General features: G+C 32.8%; 2 protein-coding genes across 2 annotated transcripts in view; one reads left to right on the forward strand and one right to left on the reverse strand.

Moving 5' to 3' along the window:
* Hs3st-A (Heparan sulfate 3-O sulfotransferase-A) overlaps positions 1-24,393 on the reverse strand; it is a 420,705-nt gene that overhangs the window by 53,460 nt on the left and 342,852 nt on the right. The gene's annotated exons all lie outside the window — the stretch shown is intronic.
* Positions 4,155-10,311, forward strand: LOC149421867 (farnesol dehydrogenase-like). Its single transcript, XM_089634120.1, has 6 exons — positions 4,155-4,360; positions 5,109-5,268; positions 6,526-6,652; positions 8,066-8,204; positions 9,245-9,400; positions 10,129-10,311. Exons 1-6 carry the CDS (start codon positions 4,229-4,231, stop codon positions 10,183-10,185), a joined length of 771 nt encoding a protein of 256 aa, XP_089490246.1. The 5' UTR covers positions 4,155-4,228; the 3' UTR covers positions 10,186-10,311.

Consider the following 24,393-nt stretch of genomic DNA (forward strand, 5'->3'; position numbering starts at 1 on the left):
TCCTGGGTTCGAGTCCTAGATGTGACCGTATCCTTTTCTGATTTTTCTGTTTCAGATTTTTGTTTAGAGATCGCTAATATTGTCTTCAATAATTAAATATTACAATTTGAGGTTTTACTCAATAAAGTTATTCCGAAAATTAAATATTCATTCTAGACTTGCAGAAAAGTCAATAGATGTCGCATATTAAAAAAAAATAATAAGATAGGTTTATCTAAAAAGACGCTGTCTAGATTGCATTTAGTTCTGGTTGAATCTTGCGATCATACATAAAGATAATTGCCAATAAAAATGTGCGGTGAAAAAATGAAGACAATGTTGGTAGTTCTTATTCGAAGTATGATTCAGTTAAAAGTGACCGAGGGGGATAGGGTCCCATTAGCTCAGTGGTAGAGCTATGTCCCGGAAAGACAAGGGTCCTGGGTTCGTGTCCTAGATGTGACCGTTTCCTTTTCTGATTTTTCTGTTTCAGATTTTCGTTTAGAAATCGCTAGTTGTATCTTCAATAATTAAATATTACAATTTGAGGTTTTACTCAATAAAGTTATTCCAAAAAAATAAATATTCATTCTAGACTTGCAGAAAAGTCAATAGATGTCGCACATTAAAAAAAAATAAAAAATAAGATAGGTTTATCTAAAAAGACGCTGTCTAGATTGCATTTAGTTCGGGTTGAATCTTGCGATCATACATAAAGATAGTTGCCAATAAAAATGTGCGGTGAAAAAATGAAGACAATGTTGGTAGTTCTTATTTGAAGGATACAGTTAAAAGTAACCGAGGGGGATAGGGTCCCATTAACTCAGTTGGTAGAGCGGTGTCCCGCAAAGACAAGGGTCCTGGGTTCGAGTCCTAGATGTGACCGTATCCTTTTCTGATTTTTCTGTTTCAGATTTTTGTTTAGAGATCGCTAATATTGTCTTCAATAATTAAATATTACAATTTGAGGTTTTACTCAATAAAGTTATTCCGAAAATTAAATATTCATTCTAGACTTGCAGAAAAGTCAATAGATGTCGCATATTAAAAAAAAATAATAAGATAGGTTTATCTAAAAAGACGCTGTCTGGATTGCATTTAGTTCTGGTTGAATCTTGCGATCGTACATAAAGATAGTTGCCAATAAAAATGTGCGGTGAAAAAATGAAGACAATGTTGGTAGTTCTTATTCGAAGTATGATACAGTTAAAAGTGACCGAGGGGGATAGGGTCCCATTAGCTCAGTGGTAGAGCTATGTCCCGGAAAGACAAGGGTCCTGGGTTCGTGTCCTAGATGTGACCGTTTCTTTTTCTGATTTTTCTGTTTCAGATTTTCGTTTAGAAATCGCTAGTTGTATCTTCAATAATTAAATATTACAATTTGAGGTTTTACTCAATAAAGTTATTCCAAAAAAATAAATATTCATTCTAGACTTGCAGAAAAGTCAATAGATGTCGCATATTAAAAAAAATAATAAGATAGGTTTATCTAAAAAGACGCTGTCTAGATTGCATTTAGTTCTGGTTGAATCTTGCGATCATACATAAAGATAATTGCCAATAAAAATGTGCGGTGAAAAAATGAAGACAATGTTGGTAGTTCTTATTTGAAGGATACAGTTAAAAGTGACCGAGGGGGATAGGGTCCCATTAGCTCAGTTGGTAGAGCGGTGTGCCGGAAAGACAAGGGTCCTGGGTTCGAGTCCTAGATGTGACCGTATCCTTTTCTGATTTTTCCGTTTCAGATTTTCGTTTAGAAATCGCTAATATTGTCTTCAATAATTAAATATTACAATTTGAGGTTTTACTCAATAAAGTTATTCCGAAAAATAAATAAAAAAATGTAAATCCTCATATCTTTCTCCTCCCCACTATCATCAGCCTCACAATATACCCCAATTGGGGATGTCATAGTCTCACTGGCTTCAGAAAAGCATGGAGCAGTTGAGACTCTTGTGCGGTACTTAAATAAAAAAACTATATTTTTCCACTATTCCCACGATCATACGAAGAGATATTTCTTGTTTTCTTCTTCAATCTGTTACACTCTCTTTTGATACTCACTTCTGTTAATCTGCTCTATGTTTTCATACGATCTAAGCGTCACTTATTTTATGTTGATTGTTATAGTTATTCGTTTAATTGATTAAAATTGAAGGTACTTAATATCTCTAGATCAACGCAATTTTTTTTAGATCACAAACTCAATTATATCATGAACTATATGTCACACCACACTGCTATAAGTAAAAACCGGCTGATTTGAGTTAAATATGTGCTACGTTTCAATGTATACATTTGAAAGAACATCCGGCAAAATGGCTGGCATATTTACTACTTGTCCGATAAATAACCAAAGTAGGTCTACCATCACAATGCACGGTTATTTATAGCTATAAATACTAGATAATATTAGATAGCATAATTATGTACAGTTTAAACATAAACGTCTATTAGTATTTGCATATTCACGTACATAGCAAAGATTCATCACTTTAACCCTCAGGCGGATATGTGTGTTTTTCCGCTTCTCAATAAAATCCAAAAGATTGGGATATTTCTGAACGTATCTGTTGTTATAAATTGGGGTCCTTAGATTAATAAACTCAGATTCTTGAGAGTAAACTGAATCACTTTTTATTTGACAATAAAACTTCCAATTTCACAGGTATGATTAAGCACCTTTTATTAACTACTCTGGGTACAGGTACTAGTTCCCGTAGTTATTTCGGAGAGGTGAAACCTTTGAAAGTTTTCGTGTAAGAGCGGTGTTTTTAAGCAAAGACCACCTTTTTATAACAAAAGACTGTTGACATTCAAATTCAAAAGGCCGCAAAACAGAGATCGTCTTTGCTGACAGAATTTAATCAAGCAATTAGCAGAGGCGCGAACCTTTCATAAATAATATAATTTAGCTTTCATAGATGTCACTAGTGGTACATAATTACCCTGAAAATTATACACTGTAAACTAAAAAAAAAATGATTGGTGATAAAAAACGCTTCTAATTTTTTTTATTAGTAATGACAAATTTTTTTTAAATATTAAAATTTTGGAATCAAACTTATTTTTTTTAATAATCTTAAAATAAAGCCCAACATTTTCAAAACTTTATTGGATATGATTTAAATATGCTTTATAAAATCGAGTTTCATATCAAACCATATTCCCAAGTCATTGATTTCCGAGACAGAAACTATGTATCACTAAAAGAATAATCAAATATTATAGGATTCCTTATTCGATAAAACCTCATAATTTGACATTACACTACTACTTATTGCAAGTTATTTTCACAACACCATAAAAATGTTTGGACAAATTATTTGACAATATATGTCAATCATTAACATGTCTTATTGTCTTGAATAATTTTATATCATCTGCAAACATTAAGACATGAACATCATAGAAAATATATAAAACATCATTAATGAATAACAAAAACAAGATCGGTCCAAAATATGACCCTTGCGGAACGCCACTCGTAGCAATGCATTTATATGACGTTATGCCATCAATTTTAACAGCCAGTACTCTGTTCATTAAATAACTTTTTAATCATTGATATAGTCTTTCTAAAAAATGTCAACTGCTTACTGCGGTTTAAAGCCAATGAATGCACTTAGATTTCGCCGTTCATTCCGTATTTTTAGGTTCTATAAATTTGGTACATTATGACAAGCGATCTCTCAAAACGTTTTTGCAACTTTCCAAAATTTGCTAAAAATTGCTCAAGTAGTTATATCCATCAGACCAGTCTGAAGATGGCTTTAATAAGCTGATAGCGGTAAGTTTAAAATTGTTTCAATATATCATCACTTCATCAGGTGCTGAACCAAGTGACTCCCGATGCCATCCGTCCACTGGCTAAATAACGTCAGCGTCCCACTTCGACCTGAACCAAACGATTAAGAAGACATACAATTAATTGTTAAATACGAATTAAGCGAATTGAGTCTTAAGCGAAGAAATGACATCTTCAAAAATAGTTGTTTGATTTTGTTATATTATTTGAAAAATTCCCAAATTTTATAACCGATACCGGGGTAGAATCACAATCGTATGGTCGCCAGATTATTTGAAGCCAATGAAAGTTGATATACATCACGCGGCATAGCTTATAAGTATAAGTTAGTGGTGAGAACATTTCGACATCAGTAGGAATCTGGGTCGTAAGCAGCATTGACTTATTTGCGGGCACAGTATTGTGCTGGTGCTTTATATTTCTGAAAAATTAACTTCAACGATGGAAAGATGGATTGGCAAAGTGGCCGTAGTGACTGGGAGTAGTGCTGGTATTGGTGCGGCCATTTCAAAGTCCTTGGCGGACAAGGGAATTATTGTGGTTGGTTTAGCAAGGAGAGAAGATAAAATCAAGGTACGTGCTACTATTAATTATTTTTATTACCGTAATTAACATTTGTTTCTAAATGTAATTAGTTTTAAGTGCAACGGTTGTTTCCTATTTTGAAGACATCGTCAAATATTTTTAGTTATACTTGAATAAATTTTCGAAATAGGTACCAAAACTTGGAAGATTATGTATATTTGCTAGTATTATATACATTGTTATTTACCCATGTAATAAAACGTGAAAACAAGTGTGTGTTGTATTTAACCGTTTTCATTTCGTAGTTTTGTTTTTAAGCCTACCAAAATGTTCTTATGTTATAATATTTGTTTTATAATGTACTTTTAAATTTTTGGTCAATGTTTTTCTCCTAAATAAACTTATCTTATTGTTTTTTACGATATGTTTATCATTATTGTGATAATTTTTTATGCTAATTATGTGTTGGTATTGTATTATTTAAAATGTTTGTAATAGGTGCAATTTTAAAATTACTGAAGGCATTTTGTACGTTTTACCTAAAACTCCAAAATGTATTTCATAATGAATTTAAAAGATGGTTGTTTCATAATTGTATTAACTAGAACCCTTACAAATTTTTCTCACTACCTTAGTAGTTCTATAGTTATAAAAAAAACATTTGAAGTAGGTATTGCTTGCATTACAAAATTATTGACAAAGCGTCTTTTTCTGAGTGTTGACCCCCAAAAAATTATAACTTAGCGCGTACACATAAGATAATAAAAAATTGATTTAAATTTTAAAATATTTACAGGAATTAGCAGCTACTACCCCCGGCAAAATTCATGCGGTCAAGTGTGACGTCACAGACGAAGGTGATATAAAACGAGCCTTCCAATGGGTGGAAGACACTCTTGGCGGAATCGATATCCTGGTAAATAATGCAGGAGTCCTAAAGCTGTCCAGCCTAGGGGGTAAGATATAGGAATACGATTATTTTAAACTTTGTATTTGATAGTTGAATAAATTTCACGAAATAGTGGAATAAAACCTTTTTTGTTCGATTGGATTCGACAGAATAACATTAGGTATTTAACCTAGATTTTTATCGCCAGTGTAATTCGATTAGTGTTTACAACCCTGTTTGAGAGATGGAAGTTCAAGATTGAACACAATTTTCGCAACTTGCTTCTTATAGGTCAGAGTTCAGTCTAATACAGTAGTACCAAAACAGATGCATTGGTTGCATGCGACATGTTTTCTAACTCATAAGCCGACTTCAAAAAAGGAGATTCCAAACAAAATTTAAATGATAAAAAGTCACGATTTCGAGGATCGTAACCAATTTTGTCACTTTCTCTATGCGCAACACAAACGGCTGGTACAAAATTTGAAGAAGATTTAATATTTCTTATAATAATAATACGATCCAATATGGATAGCTTTACGATGAAATGTTATTAATAAATCACAATAAATTAACTATCGCTGTTTTCTTAGGCGTATAAAAAAAGTTTTTATACAAACCAATGTTTTTACTGTCTAAATCGTGAACTAACAGCTGCTGTTTGAGGCGACATAAGACTCCATAACGGGGGTTTGCTCGACACTCACATTTTAATAATTTCTGATGAACTTATTACTAAAATCTCAAATGTTTCTGGAGGGATCCCTACAAAGTTATTTATAGTTAATATTAATTAAAACAGGACCTTACCATTAAAATATTTTATGTAAAACGGTTTGAATATTTTATAAAACGTTTTTAAAGTATAAAATTCGTTGTAAGCACCAAATTTTATTTTTGAACTAGTAGCTCCTCGAGGGGTCCCTCTAAAAATAAAAGAGATTTTAGCAATACATTGATCAGAAATAATTAAAATAAACCCCACGGAAAAATCAACTTTCTAGGCCTGCTAGGGCAAAGTCGACCGTAGGTCTATCCATTGAATATTGTTTTTACACGAGTTCATCACTCAGGTCGTTTCTAGATTCCTACTTTATGTTAGAGATTTGATTGGGCAATACATAGGGCCAAACAACGCATATTTTGTTCACGGCTGCTTCACTTGCGTCCATAAGATTCTGGGTTTATTTTAGGGTATCGTCTCGTCTTAATCGATTAATTTTTTTAATTAATTATTTTTTTTGCGCCCCGCTTATCCAGTTCGGCGCTTTCATATTAAAAATCAGTTTTCGTTTTTATGCATAGATTTATTATTATTTGATAGATGGATCAACTGCAGACTGGAAAGAAATGTTTGATGTGAATGTCATGGGCTTGAATATTTGCACAAGGGAAGCCCTAAAATGCATGAAAAAGAAAGGAGGTGAAGGACACATTTTTCATATCAACAGGTAATAAAATCCATAATTATAATAATATGCCAGCTTATTAATACTGGAAAAATAATTTTACAATCCCCTTTCCCGTTTGCATAATATGTTTTCTGTTATATAAAAGGCACGAATATCACCTCTCTCCTACATGTGGACTATTTTAGGCCAAAAATTAAATTGTTGGAAATGCAAAATAAATTTTAGTATAGAAGGTTCAAAATATTGAATGAACTTCCTACACTCGCAAAAGAAGCCAAAGCGTTGCAACCTTTCGTGAGTTAGATTTGCTTCAATGCCACTGACATGCCTGTGAGTTAGTTTTGCCTCAATGCCACTGATATGCCTGTGAGTTAGTTTTGCCTCAATGCCACTGATATGCCTGTGAGTTAGTTTTCCCTCAATGCCGCTGACATGCTCGTGAGCTTGTTTTGCGTCGATGCCGGTGACATGCCCGTGAGTTACTTTTGCCTCAATGCCACTGATATGCCTGTGAGTTAGTTTTCCCTCAATGCCGCTGACATGCTCGTGAGCTTGTTTTGCGTCGATGCCGGTGACATGCCCGTGAGTTACTTTTGCCTCAATGCCACTGATATGCCTGTGAGTTAGTTTTCACTCAATGCCGCTGACATGCTCGTGAGCTTGTTTTGCGTCGATGCCGGTGACATGCCCGTGAGTTACTTTTGCCTCAATGCCACTGATATGCCTGTGAGTTAGTTTTCCCTCAATTCCGCTGACATGCTCGTGAGCTAGTTTTCCCTCGATGCCGCTGACGTGCTTGTTACATGCAATGATTTTCTATAGTATATTTATACCATGTATTTTATGGGAACCTCAAGGACGGGGTCCATATTATTTCAATCGCCTTCTAATTAGGGTATCGGAGCTTATTGTAAATCACATTAAAAGTCCAAGTGTTTTGCTGAAGCCGGAGTTTTATATAATCAGAGGGTTTGTGAGAAACCTCGGAGATACAACATAACGTAACATTACATAACTAAATAAAATAAGTTAAAAAAATACGTAATTATAACTTTTTCTTTGCATCAGAATATCACCTATATAAAATCTTACTTGTAAGACATGTACTTAATTCATCCGCGGCGTATCAAATGTCATGCGATCGCTCATGTGGATCGGCCCATAAACTTCTGACCAACATTTGCGCGGAAAGCTGGCCTTTAAGGACTATTCTCTCGGAGAATTAATATGAAACTTAGCGTGCCAAGACCGGACCATCGACTAATCTATGGCTAGAGTATTTTCAATACGCTCCGTGCATACACACAGACGGGATTAGAATGCTGTTTATCCATTGCAGTGGGCATAGTAGTGCGGGTCGTGATACTTTTCTTGCCTATTACGTTCATAGCACGGTCATGGTATGCTCCGGTTAAGTGAGCAGACTGCTTTATATGTAACTTTCTTTAACAGCGTATTGGGACACCAGGTATCGCAGCTCGGGATGGGCTCCTTCTTCGGACCATATTCCGCCACCAAATTCGCAGTGACCGCCCTTACTGAGGCCCTCAGACTTGAGTTACAGGGGATGAATAGTCAAATTAAAGTTACGGTAAGACTCGTTTTATTATTTAGTGCACAAAATTAAATCAAACATTAAACTGAATGTTTTAGCATTTTATTATAATTTATTAATTAAATATAACTTAATCCAATGGCTTTTTATATTAGAATTTTACTTTCTAAACAAGGTGAACATACTATCAAAGATAATAGAAACAAGTGAATAAGCCATAAACTCTTATTAGCCACTGTTAATTGCCACCTGCAGTCCACAATTGTAGATTATCCAGTTTCTCGCTTGTGATTCTAGTTTCAGGAAACCATATATGGTTCAAACACAGTACCGAAGTATTTGTTTCATTTTAAGTACTCAAAGTAAATAACACATCAATCTGAAACCTTTGCTACTAATTCTAAATAATTAATAATCTATAATTAAATCAAATGGCTTTGTATGTTGGGTTTTTAAACTATTTGAACTAAAAAAAAAACACTAGTACCATATCTAGAGCACTGAATGACATTCCTTAAAACCTAGAAAGAATATTCTGTTTGAAATACCAGAAGAGAGTAGAGGTCCCGAGTTCGAGTATCAGCCGAAACCCAAACCTTTTATCTTTTGTATTTTTTTCTCTTTAATATTTGGTTAGTGTTGTTAAAACGAGTATTATTTCAATAATTATTTATATGACAATGAAGGGTAAAAATTTAACGAGTTATTATTTATTTTAAAAATTTGAAAAATCATATTCCAGTTTCAATAATTAATTCTACGTCGATAATCCATTAATTTATTGATTACCCTACTCGATATTCATAACCACAAACTTGGATAACATTGGATCGATTTCATGAAACTATCGAATTACATATGGAAACCTACAAAATTATCTGAAATATTTCGGTATTTCATTATCTTCTACATCTTATATTATTACGAATACACTCACTAATCGACAAATGTTCGCACAAAATATTTTCACGTAATTACTGAGAAGTAAATTAAAAAAAAAAACATAATTGTAGACGTACCGCTTAGTAATTGAATTTTTTGAAGGATTGTGTTTTAATTTTGTGTTTATTTTTTAGAGTATAAGTCCTGGAGTTGTATTGACTGATATGACGGTCAACGTCGGCAAGCAAATGGGAGTGGAAATTTCAGAAACTGATATAACAGGTTTCATTATACCTCAAGACGTTGCAGATGCCTTGGTCTACGCTTTGAGTACAAGACCTGGAATCCAGGTAAGATACTCAACAGGACATTTGAAATGTCATCGGAAATTAATTGCACAACTGTATTCATACATCAAAACAGATCACGTGAAAAATTTGTCAAGAAAATTGGAACTTTCTTGAAATGTACGATGTGATGAACTTTGAAAACTTTTCAGTTTTAAGAGTTTATTTAATACTGCTCCGAAAAAAATTCCACCAATTTCAGACTGTTCTAAAATTATTAAAGAATTTCAAATTCAATTAATTTTTTTGGTCAAAGGTACAAACAGGTAAGCCGTTTAACGTTGACTATAATTTAGAATACCTGTAAACAAAGACTACACTACAGATACAAGGCCATTAATCAAAAACATCCACAATTTCACAATACAAAGAATATATATTGAACTGTTTGCTAACCTCCAATAATACGATTAGTAAAATTTTTCATATGTATTTATAATTTAGAGAGACAATTTATTTTTATTTGTGCTGGAATTTGCTTCGTAAACTTACTTAGCTTTGTTAAATATCCCCCACAACACAGCTGAACTCTTATGGTTGAGGAATTTATAGACTTCTCGTGTGAAAAAAAAATGAAATGAAAAAAAGGTTTAATAATTTTGAACCAATTAATAACTCATGTTGGAAGGTGGAATACCATTTTGATTAAACAAACGGAAAAAGTTATAAAGGTGTTTTAATCAAACAAGTTTAGATATCGTTTTTAAAGCATACAATACAATTTTTTTCAGGTTCACGAATTAATTATCCAGCCAATTGGAATACTACAACCAACCCCAATTTCTTAGATGGCTTCGAAATATATTTAAAACGCTGAAGATTCTGCTTTGACTACAACTGAATATCGTGATGAAATATTACCCATAAATTCAATAAATAATCAACATGGTTTATATTTTGTCTAGTATTTATATCTAAAAATAAATAATTAATTTTTCAGGTAGCTTTTTTAAATATAATTTTAAAGCTACATAATAATCCTATTAATAGTGTAGGGGTTACTGGCAGCTGTGGATTTTTTCATCCAATGTTTAATGACAAAATGACAAAAAAAATCTTAAAAAGGTAACTTATTTTATTCTTTTTTGATATCTATTTGTATTATTTTCAATAAACATACAATTTATTATGTGTTACACTGTGATAAAGAAAAAAAAAGTTTTTTCTCATGATAAAGAGACGAAGCTCTTGCGTTTGGTGAAGGAACTCAAGGTAAAATAATAAAGTCATATACTTTAAAATTTTATGAAAACAACAAGAAAATAATATTAGGAAAATAATGACAAGAAAATAAATAAGAAAAAAACATGATTACGGTAACTCTTACGGTAGTCTCAAGTAATTTTCAATTGAATTTTTTATACATTATATGCCTATTATACCAGTTACCTACATGGAATTTATTTCCCTTTTCAGGGAGAACACACTGTATTAAAACATTTTTTTCACATAATTTGAACAATTTATCATATTTTTACATAAATTTTCAGGTTCTGTGAAAGTTCTATTCAAGTTCTGTTATTATCTTATTTTAGGTAAGTTGCTTCACAGAACTGTATAATAAAAGAACTTGAATATAACTTTCACAGTACTTGAAAATTAGCTTTGAAATTTGACGAATTGTTCAAATTCTATGAAACAACCTGCCCTAAGAAATACAGAAAAATATTTTGAAAATACCATTCTGCCACAGAGGGTCTGAAGCTGTTAAAGATGGATGAATTTCGAACAAATTTTCACAAATGTTTTAAAGTAGGTTTTAAATTACTAAAATACGAAAACGAATAAAAGAGAAATGATATTTTCTACCAAATAACCAAAAGTTTATAAATTACTTTAGCTATTTATCTAATCAGATAAATTATTTCTAATTGAAAAAAAAAACTAAATAAATATCTATGTAACAAATCGCCCATCTTTGAGTTAATTTTTAATTACTACCTAAGGTGTGATACGAAAAACTCAGATAAAAAACTATTTCTTAAAAAAATGGAAATGAAAATTGAAGAGTATTTGTATTTTGGACTTTGATACTAAATAATGGAGCGCTGGACTGGAAAGATTTGTGTCATAACAGTTCGGGAATTGGGGCAGCTGCAGTCAAAGCCGAGGAAGGACTTAGGCGTTGGCGTCGTAGGACTGGCGAGGAGGATCGGGAAAGTCATTTTTGTTTATGCATTTTAAGTTCAATGACAATAGTATAAACAGCGGAAGATATATCATGGAAGCATGCCGACCAATTGCACGGACTACAAAAGCGACGTGGCATCGTATCGACGTAGTATGGGTAAAAGACCTAAGCATCACTGTCTCTGATTTTAAAAATTAGTTCTACCGATTAAAGATAAACTTTGTAAATATTCCAAAGCAAATGAAAAAAAAAAAAAAAAAGTTTAAAAAAAGGACCCCCGGCCGAGAATCAAATCCCACTCGACTGCAAGTAGTCTTCTGATTACACCACCAACTATTTTAATAACGGCATCATAATTTCATTAAAATATGTACTGAATATAATAATTATTTAATTTTGAGTTTTAGAAAATAATCTTCACACAAATTCTAGAATGTTACTTGCATACAACCGATATTTTATTGCTTATAATCTAATCAGCAATTCTGATATTTTTATGCATTTGATTGCATTTCTATTCTGCACTTCATTTTGAAAAACACTGATTCGAATTTCATATAAATTTCAAGGAAACGAACACAGGTAGTAAATTGTATCATGTAAAAGTATTAACATTTCACCCAAAAGTAAAACAAAATATTATATAAATATATATGTGTGTCATAAAAAAAAATGTGTTTTATGATGTAAAAAAATTAGGCTCCAACCGCAAATGGCAAAATGGCTGAAATAATATTACTTCATCAACTGTGATGAACATTACTACATAATAGCTAGCAACTGTTATGAACATTACTACATACTAGCTAGCAACTGTTATGTGCATTGCTACATAATAGCTAGCAACTGTTATGTGCATTACTACTTAACAGATACTAGCTAGCAACTGATATGTGCATTACTACTTAACAGATACTAGCTAGCAACTGATATGTGCATAACTACTTAACAGATACTAGCTAGCAACTATTATGTACATTATTACTTAACAGATACTAGCTAGCAACTGTTATGAACATTACTACATACTAGCTAGCAACTGTTATGTACATTACTACTTAACAGATACTAGCTAGCAACTGTTATGTACATTACTACTTAACAGATACTAGCTAGCAACTATTATGTACACTACTACTTAACAGATACTAGCTAGCAACTGTTATGAACATTAATTACTACATACTAGCTAGCGACTGTTATGAACATTACAACATACTAACTAGCAACAATGACCCTATATAATTTTTTACGATTCTAAGATTTGTTATTACCTAAGCCACTTCAATGTATTACAAACATAAATATATTTTTCTAAATATATATGAAAACATTTTTATTTAGTTTTGTCACAAGTTACAATGTGTTAACATTTTCTTTAAACGTGAACACCAAAACAAAATATATGAAAAAAATCTTTAACAACTCCGTTTCCAAATACATATTGTTCGTGAAATTCCATTGTATTCTAGGAGATCGCCAAAGCAACAAAGGGGAACATTCACTCGGTTAAGTGCGATCTTGCTAAGGAGAACGACGTACTCAACGCCTTCAGATGGATTGAGAGTTCTCTAGGAGGGGTTGACACCCTCATTAATAATGCCGGTGTGAGTTCTGTAGTCCGCCTCTCTCAGGTGAGAAGACTGTACTAGATTAGGACTCCCCCCAATTTCTTAAAAAATAAATAATAAAAAACCCAGGCCTGTACGGTAACGATGCTGAATTGATTGCTTTTTTCTTTCTTCGGCAGACGCGCACACAGGGACGGCCAAAGGAAATTACGAAGCCAAAAATATATAAAAGCATTGTCTTCAAACTAATTATAAATACCTTTGAAACTTTGTCTATAAATTATTTATCTCATCCTACTTTCCCTATTTTAAAATCAGAAAATTTTCGCAATGAATATTAAAGTGTCATGTATGTGCTTTAATTTACAATTTTTTTAAACGTAATAGTGTTTATGTAAGATGAATAAAATATCTGTTTTATGAAATACTATTTTTCTTTAAAAAAATTAATGAAATTTTTCTTTAGCTATATTTTTAATTAAAGTTCCACCGAGTTCCATACTATTTTTTTACTACTTCAAAAAAACATATTCTAATTGATATAAAAAGCGACCGTGCGCTAAAAGGAAATGAAGATTTAGTGAAAATAACCACATATTTACAATGTAAAAATATCATAATTTTTCAAATTATCATCATTTTACAGTTTTATCAAAATTATAGATCATATTTATTTTTTATTTTATTTATAAAAAGATAATACATTACAAAATAATAACAAAGTTATAATGTATTATTCCCAGTGAGTTTACAGAACTCATTTCGGGAAAGACAACATTAGATTACAATTGCAATTACAATTATGATTGACAAGACAACATAAATACATTAAAATAAATAATCACAGATGTTATTATGGAGTTCCAAAGAAAGTTATTATGGTGTTAGTCATTAATAAAACTGCTGAGGAAATAGCTTTTAAGAGCTTTTGCCAATGTTTTTTGTTCGTTGTCGGAAGTTTTAGATTACTAGGTAATGCGTTGTATTGCTTATGTGCAATGTATTGTAAGGATTTACCTATTTCATCGATTCAAAATTCAGAAATAATTTAATATGAAATATTATAATTGGAATACTACAAGCACCTGACCTCAACTAATCATAAATGGTATTTTTCTGAACTATTTTCTTAAGTACTCTCCTCATAAGCATTTGTGATCAGAATTGAAATAAAAAATATTTTTGCCGCCGTAAATCGATAATTCGGCCTTGTGTGCGGCGCGACAAGATTTCAAGGATGTATTGGATACCAATGTCATAGGGGTTTGTTTGTGCACCAGGGAGGTATTGATATTGGTAATACTTGATAAACCAACTTGGTTATGTACGAAGGATTGTCCATCTGATTGACAATCCATTGTTAATTGACCGATTGCCATCTTTAATGCACGAGTCTGTTCTACAGAAATTTTAATGGAGTTTGCTATAAAGTGCTAGCAGCATTGATCACAGGTGAAACTTATTGGACACGAGCGGAACATCCGTTAACAGTTGAATCACACGGGTCTCATGACTTCATGAGAACGGGTCGTTTCTTCAACTCGTTTTTGTGTAAGTCTATTTTTCCTCATTTATATAATCCTATCCTATTCAAGACCCGCATTAACTAATCCCTTCCTACAGCTCCTACGTTAACCCGCCTCACAACGCTGCCCAATCGGATGGAGATATAATTTATCCTGTCTACGCTGCCAATGACAATTGGGCGTCACATACAAAAAAAAATTAAAAGAGGCCCTGAAATAAATAACTTCCCTCAGGACTTATGTCAACTTTAGAGGTGCTATTTAATGGGTCTTTTTGAGGACAGGATAGGCCTTAAAGAAACGTATGTTGTAGGAGGGCGGATACACAGAGTTTCAAAAATAGCCTGTTTTTATGTGATAAATGTCCACCGCGCACAAATGTTGGGCGCTTGTTTATGCACCGGTGCCGAAGGATCAATGACGCTAATTCCTAGGAGCATCTTCCATTAAAATTCCGGTAGAATAAGGGCAGCATCCTCACCTGAAGCCTGTGTTCTAAATATTTCTGTTTGTTAAGATAGGGGAATGTATCAAAACAAACCGCCCGTTTTTGCATGGTCATGAATTTTTGGGCTCTAGACCAGATAGATTACGAATTCAACAGTGGGACGTCTTCATTGCCATTTGTACAGGATCTGCAGTTGTGTACTATTTAATATAACGAGTATAGAACTAATATAGCGTCTGTAGAGAGTAAAAATTTTACTCTGTAGAGTTTTTACTCTGTAGAGAGTAAAAACGTTTTATTATAATGTATGTATATTACTATTTTTTATTAGATAAAAAATTCTTTATATCATGTGAATGTTCCAACGTAATATATCATTGAAGAAAAAAATAATATAAACAAGAAACACAACAAGACACAGCAAAAAAAAGATAACGGTCTCAACTGGGAAACGTACCCAGGTTCTCTGTATTACCGGGACAACGTCTTTAACCACTCAACAATCTGGATCAATTATTAAACGTATTCAATTATTTTTGTCGATCTCATATTTCAAATTCAGAATTAACAATATTATCTTACAACTAATATTATTGCAACTATCCTGAGATCAATTCCCAGTTAAGAGCGTTATCTTTTTTTATTTTTCTGTGTCTTATTCTGTTTAATGTACCGTTTAGATTTATTTGTATTATCTTCTTCTTCAATGCAATATGTATATTACATTTAACAATCGATATTAAGATAAGCAAATAATTAAGAAATTGGATACACATGCACGAGTGAGCAAATAAGTTGAAGAGATCTTATCCAAGTCTAGGGGCATTGTTTTTTCAAATCTGTGTTGGGGACACTTTCCGCTAGTGAGTTTTAGTTTTAGACTATTATTAATATTTTAATTTAATATATATAAGTGGGTACAGTGATGTTATATTAGTACAAACGGTTTCAAAATATATTTATATTCGCAATCTCACCAAAGAAGAAACTGGTTCTTGTACTTGGTGAGCGAGTTACACTAATTATAAGGAAAATAGAATAACATTATGCAATAGGTAAGTATATATATTTACAAAATAGGAACAATTGAAACTTCTGGATTATTTATACGTATAGTTATACATATAAAGGATTCTGTTACATACTAATTATTGAGCAATTGAGAACATCTTAGTACAGTGGAGATGAGTGTAGACTGATAATAATTACAAATATTAGGAAAACAGGCAATTATTTAGTCAATTATTTCTGAAAGTGTAACTTCAGTTTTAGTTTAAGTATGTAAATATCCTTTAATTTCTTTATTTCAATCTGAAGGTTGTTGAAACACTTTTTTTTCTATTTTCATTTGTTTTCTATTACATTTTGGAATTTTGATATTGTATAGAGTCTGTGGCTAGAGTTTTATGCGTGGACTCCAATTCTGTTTGTCAAGTCACTGTCAGCTCATGAGTGCTCTGAAAAAGCAGAGAGAAGAAAATAGATTCGACCGCTCGTTGAGATTATTGTAGATGTTGGCAACTGATATTAGCAGCTGCAGGCATCGTAGAGATCAGATAAGTTGAAAATAATATAGAGATAGCAGAGGCGTTAACACTAACCTTAACATAATTGTTAATTAACATTAAGACTCCTTTACAACTCATTAGTACTTCATGTATTCGAGTCAAACTGTATAATAGGGGCTATGTATGAATTGAAAATTTAAACATTGAAAGAAATAATGCCAAAAATACTAAAATATTTTTTTTCACAAAATCAACGGCGACATATCAAACAATGATATTCATCACAAATCAATCAATTTTCTCACACTCGGGGACTTCGCTACAACGTGTTGTTCTGAATTCACTAAGGGGGAAAGCGACCCGATATCTTTGATGGTATTCTTTGAAAAAAACCACAAGTTTAGCCACTCCAGTGATTTTCGGCATATTATGCCGAGTTTGCAAAACGTCTTGAGTGATCGCACGCCATAATATGCCATTGTTGACTTGCAGAAATCGTGCATACGATTTCTTAATATTTTTTTATAAATCTAACAAATATAGGATAGACAGTAAAATATAGGAGAATTCATTGGCTACATTGTCTCCGTATTTGTCCGTATCCAGATACGATTTTTTTTTAAATGAGGGCGAGATGTTTCCCATTCTAACGCCAATCACTCAACACATTTTCTACTTATTGACGCGAGAACAACTAACTGGGTAATGTTTTTAACCTGCAATGTTGGATTATTATGTTTAATAAATACAATAAATAATTTTCTACTATAAACGTTCGTTTCACGCACCAATTAACACATTTAAATCGGGTGGATATCGCGTGACATTATGCATTCAACGTCCTAGTATCAAACAGATGGTCCTAAAGTTGTACCATAACAATCAAGTGTATTTGGGATAGATTAAAATATAGTTTTTAAAAGCTATCAATCGTTTTTATCGATAGGTATGTATTATCGAGACGGAAATCAATCAAACCAGTTTTTTTAATACAATATTTTTCTGACAATGTGCTCTCCATACAAGATATGTATACAGACGTGGAAACATAAGTAAGATGCACATCAGGGATGTCACCAACATTTCCAATTAAAGTGGGGGTACACCAAGGATCTGTCCTCAGCCCATTGCTATTCATAATGGTCATGAATTACCTAACGAGTCAAGAAATGAACAGTATTCTCAAGACTATGCTTTTTGCAGATGATGTAGTACTGATAGAAGAAAATCATTGTGATCTACAAAATAGCCTGGAAAGGTGGAGAAAGATCCTAGAGGATAATGGACTAAAAATTAGCAGGAAAAAGACGGAATATTTGTATTTACCATTTGAAGACTCAAATGCTGTAACTCCTTCGATGCAATTGGATGGAGTAACATTAGCCAACTGTGACTCATTTAAGTATCTGGGCTCACTCATCCACAGAGACGGAGGATGTGCAGCGGATGTCAACCATAGGATAGGAGTGGAATGGATGAAATTTAGATCCGTAACGGGAATTTTGTGTGACACGAAAATGCCAATAAAACTTAAAGGAAAGACATACCAGACTATTGTTAGACCCGCAATAATGTATGGCTCCGAATGCTGGACTATGTACAACTCCTACTCTAGGCAACTCAAATCAGCAGAAATGCGAATGCTTAGATGGACGGCAGGAGTATCATTAAAAGATAAAATTAAAAGCTCACGCATTCGTGGTAGCCTGGGTGTCACTGACATAAACAGTAAGCTAGAAGAACGACAGTTAAGATGGTATGGGCACATAAGACGGAGACCACCAGACTACACTGTGAAGCAGGCAATGTCTATAGAGCTTCAAAGACAGTCATCCAGAGGTAGACAAAAGAACTCCTGGATGACCCAATGCTCCAAAATCCTACAAAAAAACGGCCTAGATGAAAGCGACACTCAGAACCGAAGAAGCTATAACCTGAGAACGAGAAGAGCCGACCCCAACAGCCTACCTAGGCAATGAGTTGGGATAGTGCTAGGAAGAAGAAGAATATTTTTCTGACAATGATGTCGGCAAACTGACTTGTGAATTGTACATAAATAAATGATAATATAGATATGTGTTAACGTTGTTTTATCTTTCCTGTGACACTTGCACCTAGAATATTGTCAAATCATCGTGATATGATAATCTACTCGTAGATATGTTAATTATTACGAAATTGTATGCAATATGCTAGAGTAATCGCGAATACATCTGGCACATTATTGAGTTCTTGATAAGCTTAGAGTTGTCATAGAGCATAATGCATTATACACTTTATGGTTTAATGCCTTATTTGTACACACGTACAAGTATTATGTATGAGTAAGATTACAACTTGAATTATTATGTCAGGTTGGGAAAATATTAAAATAAAATTTATAAAACACGTAGGTATAGGTTAATCATTTTAATTAGAACCTTACAGGTGTGGTGGTGTACTGGACGATAAAAATACGTTTTTTTTTGTTTTGTTTGGAAGCTGAAGAAAGAAAACCAAAAAATGTGAAAATTAAACGGAATTGACAAATGTCGTTACGCACACAAAATCTTGGGCATTTTTGGGGTAAGAAGGGACTGCGTGTTCCAAATCAGTAAATTTTTTTTTTGGAATATTTATAAATCCTCTCTTATCATCAATTTATTTAGGAATAACAAATAATATGATTAGAAACTTGAGTGAAACCTATTATGGCTATACAGGATGTTCGGAGGTAATGTGCGCTTACTTCGGGAAGTGATTGTGCATCATGGTAGAAGTAAATAAATTAATAACTTTTTAGAAATTCCAATGTTTATGTTCCCACACAAAAAAATTTATAGAAGACTCTTTATTTTCACATACTAACAAAGTATTTTTTTTACCTAAAAACCACCCTAAAAATTGGAATCTCGAAAAAGTAATTAATCTTTTTTACTTATAATATCAACAAGCCCTGATTCTGAATATTAGAAGATTTATCACTTATAAAATTATACATAGAATTAATAAATTGACATTTAAAAACAATTTAAACCATAAGAGACATAGCACCCTGTAAGTCACCGTAATTGACATGTTTCCCTGTTTTCTTGACTCCTCCCACCATTCTCCCCCCCCCTTCCCCGCCCCCAAAATCACCACACTCACCTTATAAAATCTAAATCTTTCTGTATTTGTATAATATCAAGTTAGTTTTAAGATTGCTAGTTAATGACACGGTTGTGTCGAAACCGGTAGCAAAGTAAACGAAATTTAAGTAACAAATGTACATTGAAAAATAAAACAATAAAGAGACTGTTTTAGTTACGGCTGCCGGCAATTTTAGTCTATTAGTATTTATATTAACTAGCAGATAAAAACCCGATGCCGCGGGTTAAAAATTTCCACGGTTCATTTTGAAAATAACAGATGGCGCCACTTACGTTTACAACAATCCTAAACTATCATTAAAATAGTAATACTGTCAAATAAATAGTTGCCGCAAATATAGTCTCTGGTGTGCGCACTCAATTTGAAGGCAAAGACTGCGATTAAATAGTTGCAACTAAAGTCTCTCGTTTGGGGGAGCCCTGAGTTGATTTTGGGCGTGTGGAGTATGTTCTGACTTCTTGATGGGCAGATATTTTATTATTTTAGACGACTGATAACTTTACACTGCAACAATTTATGAAAATGCAAAAATCGGTCATAATCTGCCGATAAGAACGGATTATAATCTGTTTTGCGACTAAGCGATTTGTGAGATTTTGAATGGCGCGATAGACAAACACAGTGAATTTTATATGATTGAGATCGCTTTGATTGACTCGATATAAAATCTGGAAAAATGACAACCGTAAAAACTCGCAAAACACCTTGCTGATAATTGGTATTTAAAAAATATTTACGTTTTTTTTTAGGGAATTTTGTTATTGCTTTTTTACGTTTTATGAAGTGTTTTACTGATACTGGGATTTAAATTGTTGATAATAGCAGATTGGGCAGTTGAAATACCTGTACGTATAATGAAATATAGTACCTGCCAGCATACTTAAAATTGAATTTTCGTTTTCAAATCTTATTTGTGAGCTTATTGAATCTCAAAGTAAAGATTAACGATCTAAAGAGATATTTGTTTTAATAATATTTATTTAAATTTTATGTAAACACGGGATTTATTCATAATGGACGCGACGTTTCTAGATTTTGTTAAGTTCGTAGTAAAAACATTATCTTGAGGATTTTTTTTGTCTATGAATGGATTGCCGAGAACGGTCTACACAGCAATAGGTAAAATGGAGGGAGTCACCTATGTTAATTTATAACAGGCAGATAAGATGTTGCTCATACTATGCAATGGTTAGGGAGTAAGTAGTTAGGAACAACGGCCGCTAGTTGTAAGTCACAATTTATTATTCTAGTCACTAGTCACAATTCTCAGTGATCAATCAAAGGTTGGGTAAATGAAATTGTAAGTCGCCCTTGATGATATTTTCACGAAATCATTGTTATAATGGGACCGACACACTTGCGTTGTACTCTCATCGCTTGGCCTATTTCAGCATATTGCTCGCCATATATTCACAATGGGAATGTATGGTGAGCAATATGCTGAAATCGAATATAGTGCGCTTATGGCGTTTTCTGTCACAAGTTTTCGTTAGTTTATTATGTAAAAACTAAACATGTGCAATGTATTTTTATACATCCAGAATGGAATATTGCATGACTTTCAGGAGACTTCCACACAAAAATAGGTAAAACACATTTTATGATAATCATGATGTCTAGAAAAATAATCTAGCACGGTGATATGTAATAATATTAGAGGCAATTGATTGAGCAGCTTACGAATTGAATTTATCAAAAATATTTGTTATTTACTGACTCGACCATAGATCAAAATGTCATTGGTCTCAAAAAACAACGTTGGAAGTGCAAATTGTTAAATTTGCATCAAAACTGTATAAAAATTCGTTTGTACATGTTCAACGATGCATGTCTCTATTTTTGCCGATTTTATATATTAATTATCAAGCCCTACGGGCTTTTACAAGATTTAGTGCACGATACATAGAAAAAAAGTTTTAAATAATGTTTATACATCAAAAAATCTGAACAGAAGAAATGAACATAATACACCAAGGTAAAAACGTGATTTAAGTGTATTTATATAATATCTAAGAAAAGATTAAAAAAACTGATTTTTAAATTGCAGGTGACATAAAAACAACGAACAATAATATTTTTAGTAGGTTCATAATACATAACTTACAGGTGAATAATAAATAACAAAGTACCTGACACAGACAAATAGAAGAGATAACAAGGTTTTACGCTGTAGATAAATATAAACAATATAGTTAAAATAGTTTCTATGCGATGCTCATATATAACAATAACGTGGTGCGTTAGTATACCATAGAGGTATCTCTTAAAAAACTGGTAAACGTACATTAAATATATAGATATTTGAGGAATAAGGTTTTTTTAGTAATATTTTGCATATTATATATAATGCCCATAATATTTGTAAAAATATACTATATCGCCTTATAGTTAAATAAAAGATGCAAATTTGGAAATGCGACATTGTTTGTTGGCACAGTCGACACGTATGCGCACGAGTGGTCGAAATTCTCCCGGGTTCTCGTCAAAAAGATATTAAACTTTTCCAAAGAGACCCTAAATTTAGTTACTCCGTGATGTAAATTTGAAGGAGCCAGCATAAAGTTCAACGTCATTGTAATTAAATGTCTTTGTGCTTTACAAAGTATAAGTCCGAAGGCCGTTACGGAGTTGTCCCAGAAGCTGGCCAGTGAGATGAATCTCAAATTGTCTGAATCTCGCGCTCAAGGGATGCTACAGAAACAAGACAGTGTCGACTTAATCATTTACATTCTGAATGCAAGGTCCAGAGTTCGGGAAAAATATTCCTTATCATTTGTTTTACAATTTTTTTTCAGGTGTGTACCTACTATTACTTTTTTGGTGCCTGGTATTGAGAATTTATCTTAGTGTTTATGCCTATAAATCCATTATCGGACCAGTGAAAGAACCATCTGATAAATATATATGCATGTACACTTTATCTAAAAGTCCTCTTAACAGCAACAGACGCGGTTATCTAATAATACAAGTGCATCGCGTGAGTGCTAAAGCCCGGAGTTATATTTATATATTAATAAATACTTATATATTATTATTTTTAACATGTTTATTAGAGAGAAAAATGTTACATCATTCACAGAAAATATAGTATTACTACTATGACATAGTAATCGTTTCACATTTTGTTATATATAAGATGTGCCACAACAATACAGCTAGGCTTTTGTGCATGAGGGATGTGTTATTATGTTTGCTATTTCTTTATTTATGAGTCAAAGTATTCATTTTATATTTTCATTGTGTTTTTAAGATGAAATTTAAAAACTTCACTGTTATTTATATTTCTGATACTTTCTGGTAATTAATTAAAAAACTTTGCTTCAGTATATTTTATAGTTAAATTGCCCTATTGTTTTTTTTACACTTCAGAGTTTGTAGAATCGATGATTTTCATTATTTTTATGGAGCTGATTTATTTAGAATATTATCTTTGTAAATTTGTAACATTTTTTTTCTTGCATTTAGTAACGCAGCACCCAGCACAGAGTAAATCATCATAATACTAGCGTAGACCCGTGAGAAATAACGGTAAGTTAATTAAAAGTTAACATTAATGTTATGTTAAAAATTGCATGCTAAGTAAACATCGCAGATCCAGGATAAATCACGAAATCTGACGTCATTTGTCACGATTAACCCAGAGAAATTGAACGAAAGAAATACACATTTCAAATGCCTACGTGGTTGAGGGGTAAGGCTCTCGACCAGCAAGCTGGAGGTCGCGGGTTCAAATCCCGGGTGCGCAAGTAAATTTTATATGATGAATTTGTGTTATTTCACAATTTACTCATTTTAAAGAATATATGGCATCTTTGCGGCATGTAATTAATATATTTGATGATAAGCAAACGTCACATGCTCTTGATGGTCGTAGATCGACTATGTGGTGGTTGAAGGTGCTTGTAAACAACCTCCTAACCTAACCAACCTAAGTAAAGCCACCTTTTTCTTGTTTGTGTCTCATTTAGTAATTTTTCAAAAGAAACTTAAATTTGTATTTGAGGCTTAATTACCTAACCAAACAATACAATTATTTATTTATTCAGAAGCTATACCATGTAATGATCTGTCCTCTTCAAACTTTTCCTTCTCTTTTTTCTACGATAAATTTTCTTTAAGTCCCATAGGTAACTTTTCCATAAGGCTTTGGTTATGTATATATCCGGGGTAGGAATGTACTCCCTGCCGTCTTTACAAGCCCTTGCCCCTCTCTTTATTACACACCCCTTCAAGTGTGTGCACCCTAGTTTGTCTACGTGGTTTACGATCTTGAACGTAATCATTTTACGTGACGGTTCAGTATAAAAAGGTTTCACCGAACGTTGTGTTGGCTTTTTTGTTTCTCGGTATAGAAACCTAGTTATCTTTGTATGTGTGTGGTACCCCTCGGTTCTTTTGAGATAGAGTGAGTTGAATCCATTACCGCTGTGTTTTAAAGCCATTTCATAAACCTCATTCTCTGACTCGCCTGCTCACCGACTAGCTACGTGATTCTACCTGTCGTAGGGTAATGTGAGTATAACAAGGTGTTAGATTTTATATGTGTGATAAACATACGATAAATTTATGGTGTTAGTTGTCGGCGCCATCCATGTATATATTTTGGGAGGGGAAGGAGAGGAAAGGGAATGAATTTGTTCAAGCTAAAGTTGGCTCCTCCTCTTTACCAAACAAAACCGA

This window comes from Hesperophylax consimilis, chromosome 8 (genome assembly GCF_061612785.1).
Source record: "Hesperophylax consimilis isolate HC1 chromosome 8, BYU_Hcon_1.0, whole genome shotgun sequence".
In the NCBI taxonomy this organism is placed as follows: Eukaryota; Metazoa; Arthropoda; class Insecta; order Trichoptera; family Limnephilidae; genus Hesperophylax; species Hesperophylax consimilis.

Bases quoted from the DNA above. Each gene is read 5' to 3' on its own strand.
- LOC149421867 (XM_089634120.1), top strand. From the start codon at position 4,229: ATGGAAAGATGGATTGGCAAAGTGGCCGTAGTGACTGGGAGTAGTGCT. The intron at 4,361-5,108 runs GTACGTGCTACT...AAATATTTACAG, and splicing joins GGAGAGAAGATAAAATCAAG to GAATTAGCAGCTACTACCCC. The intron at 5,269-6,525 runs GTAAGATATAGG...ATTATTTGATAG, and splicing joins AAAGCTGTCCAGCCTAGGGG to ATGGATCAACTGCAGACTGG.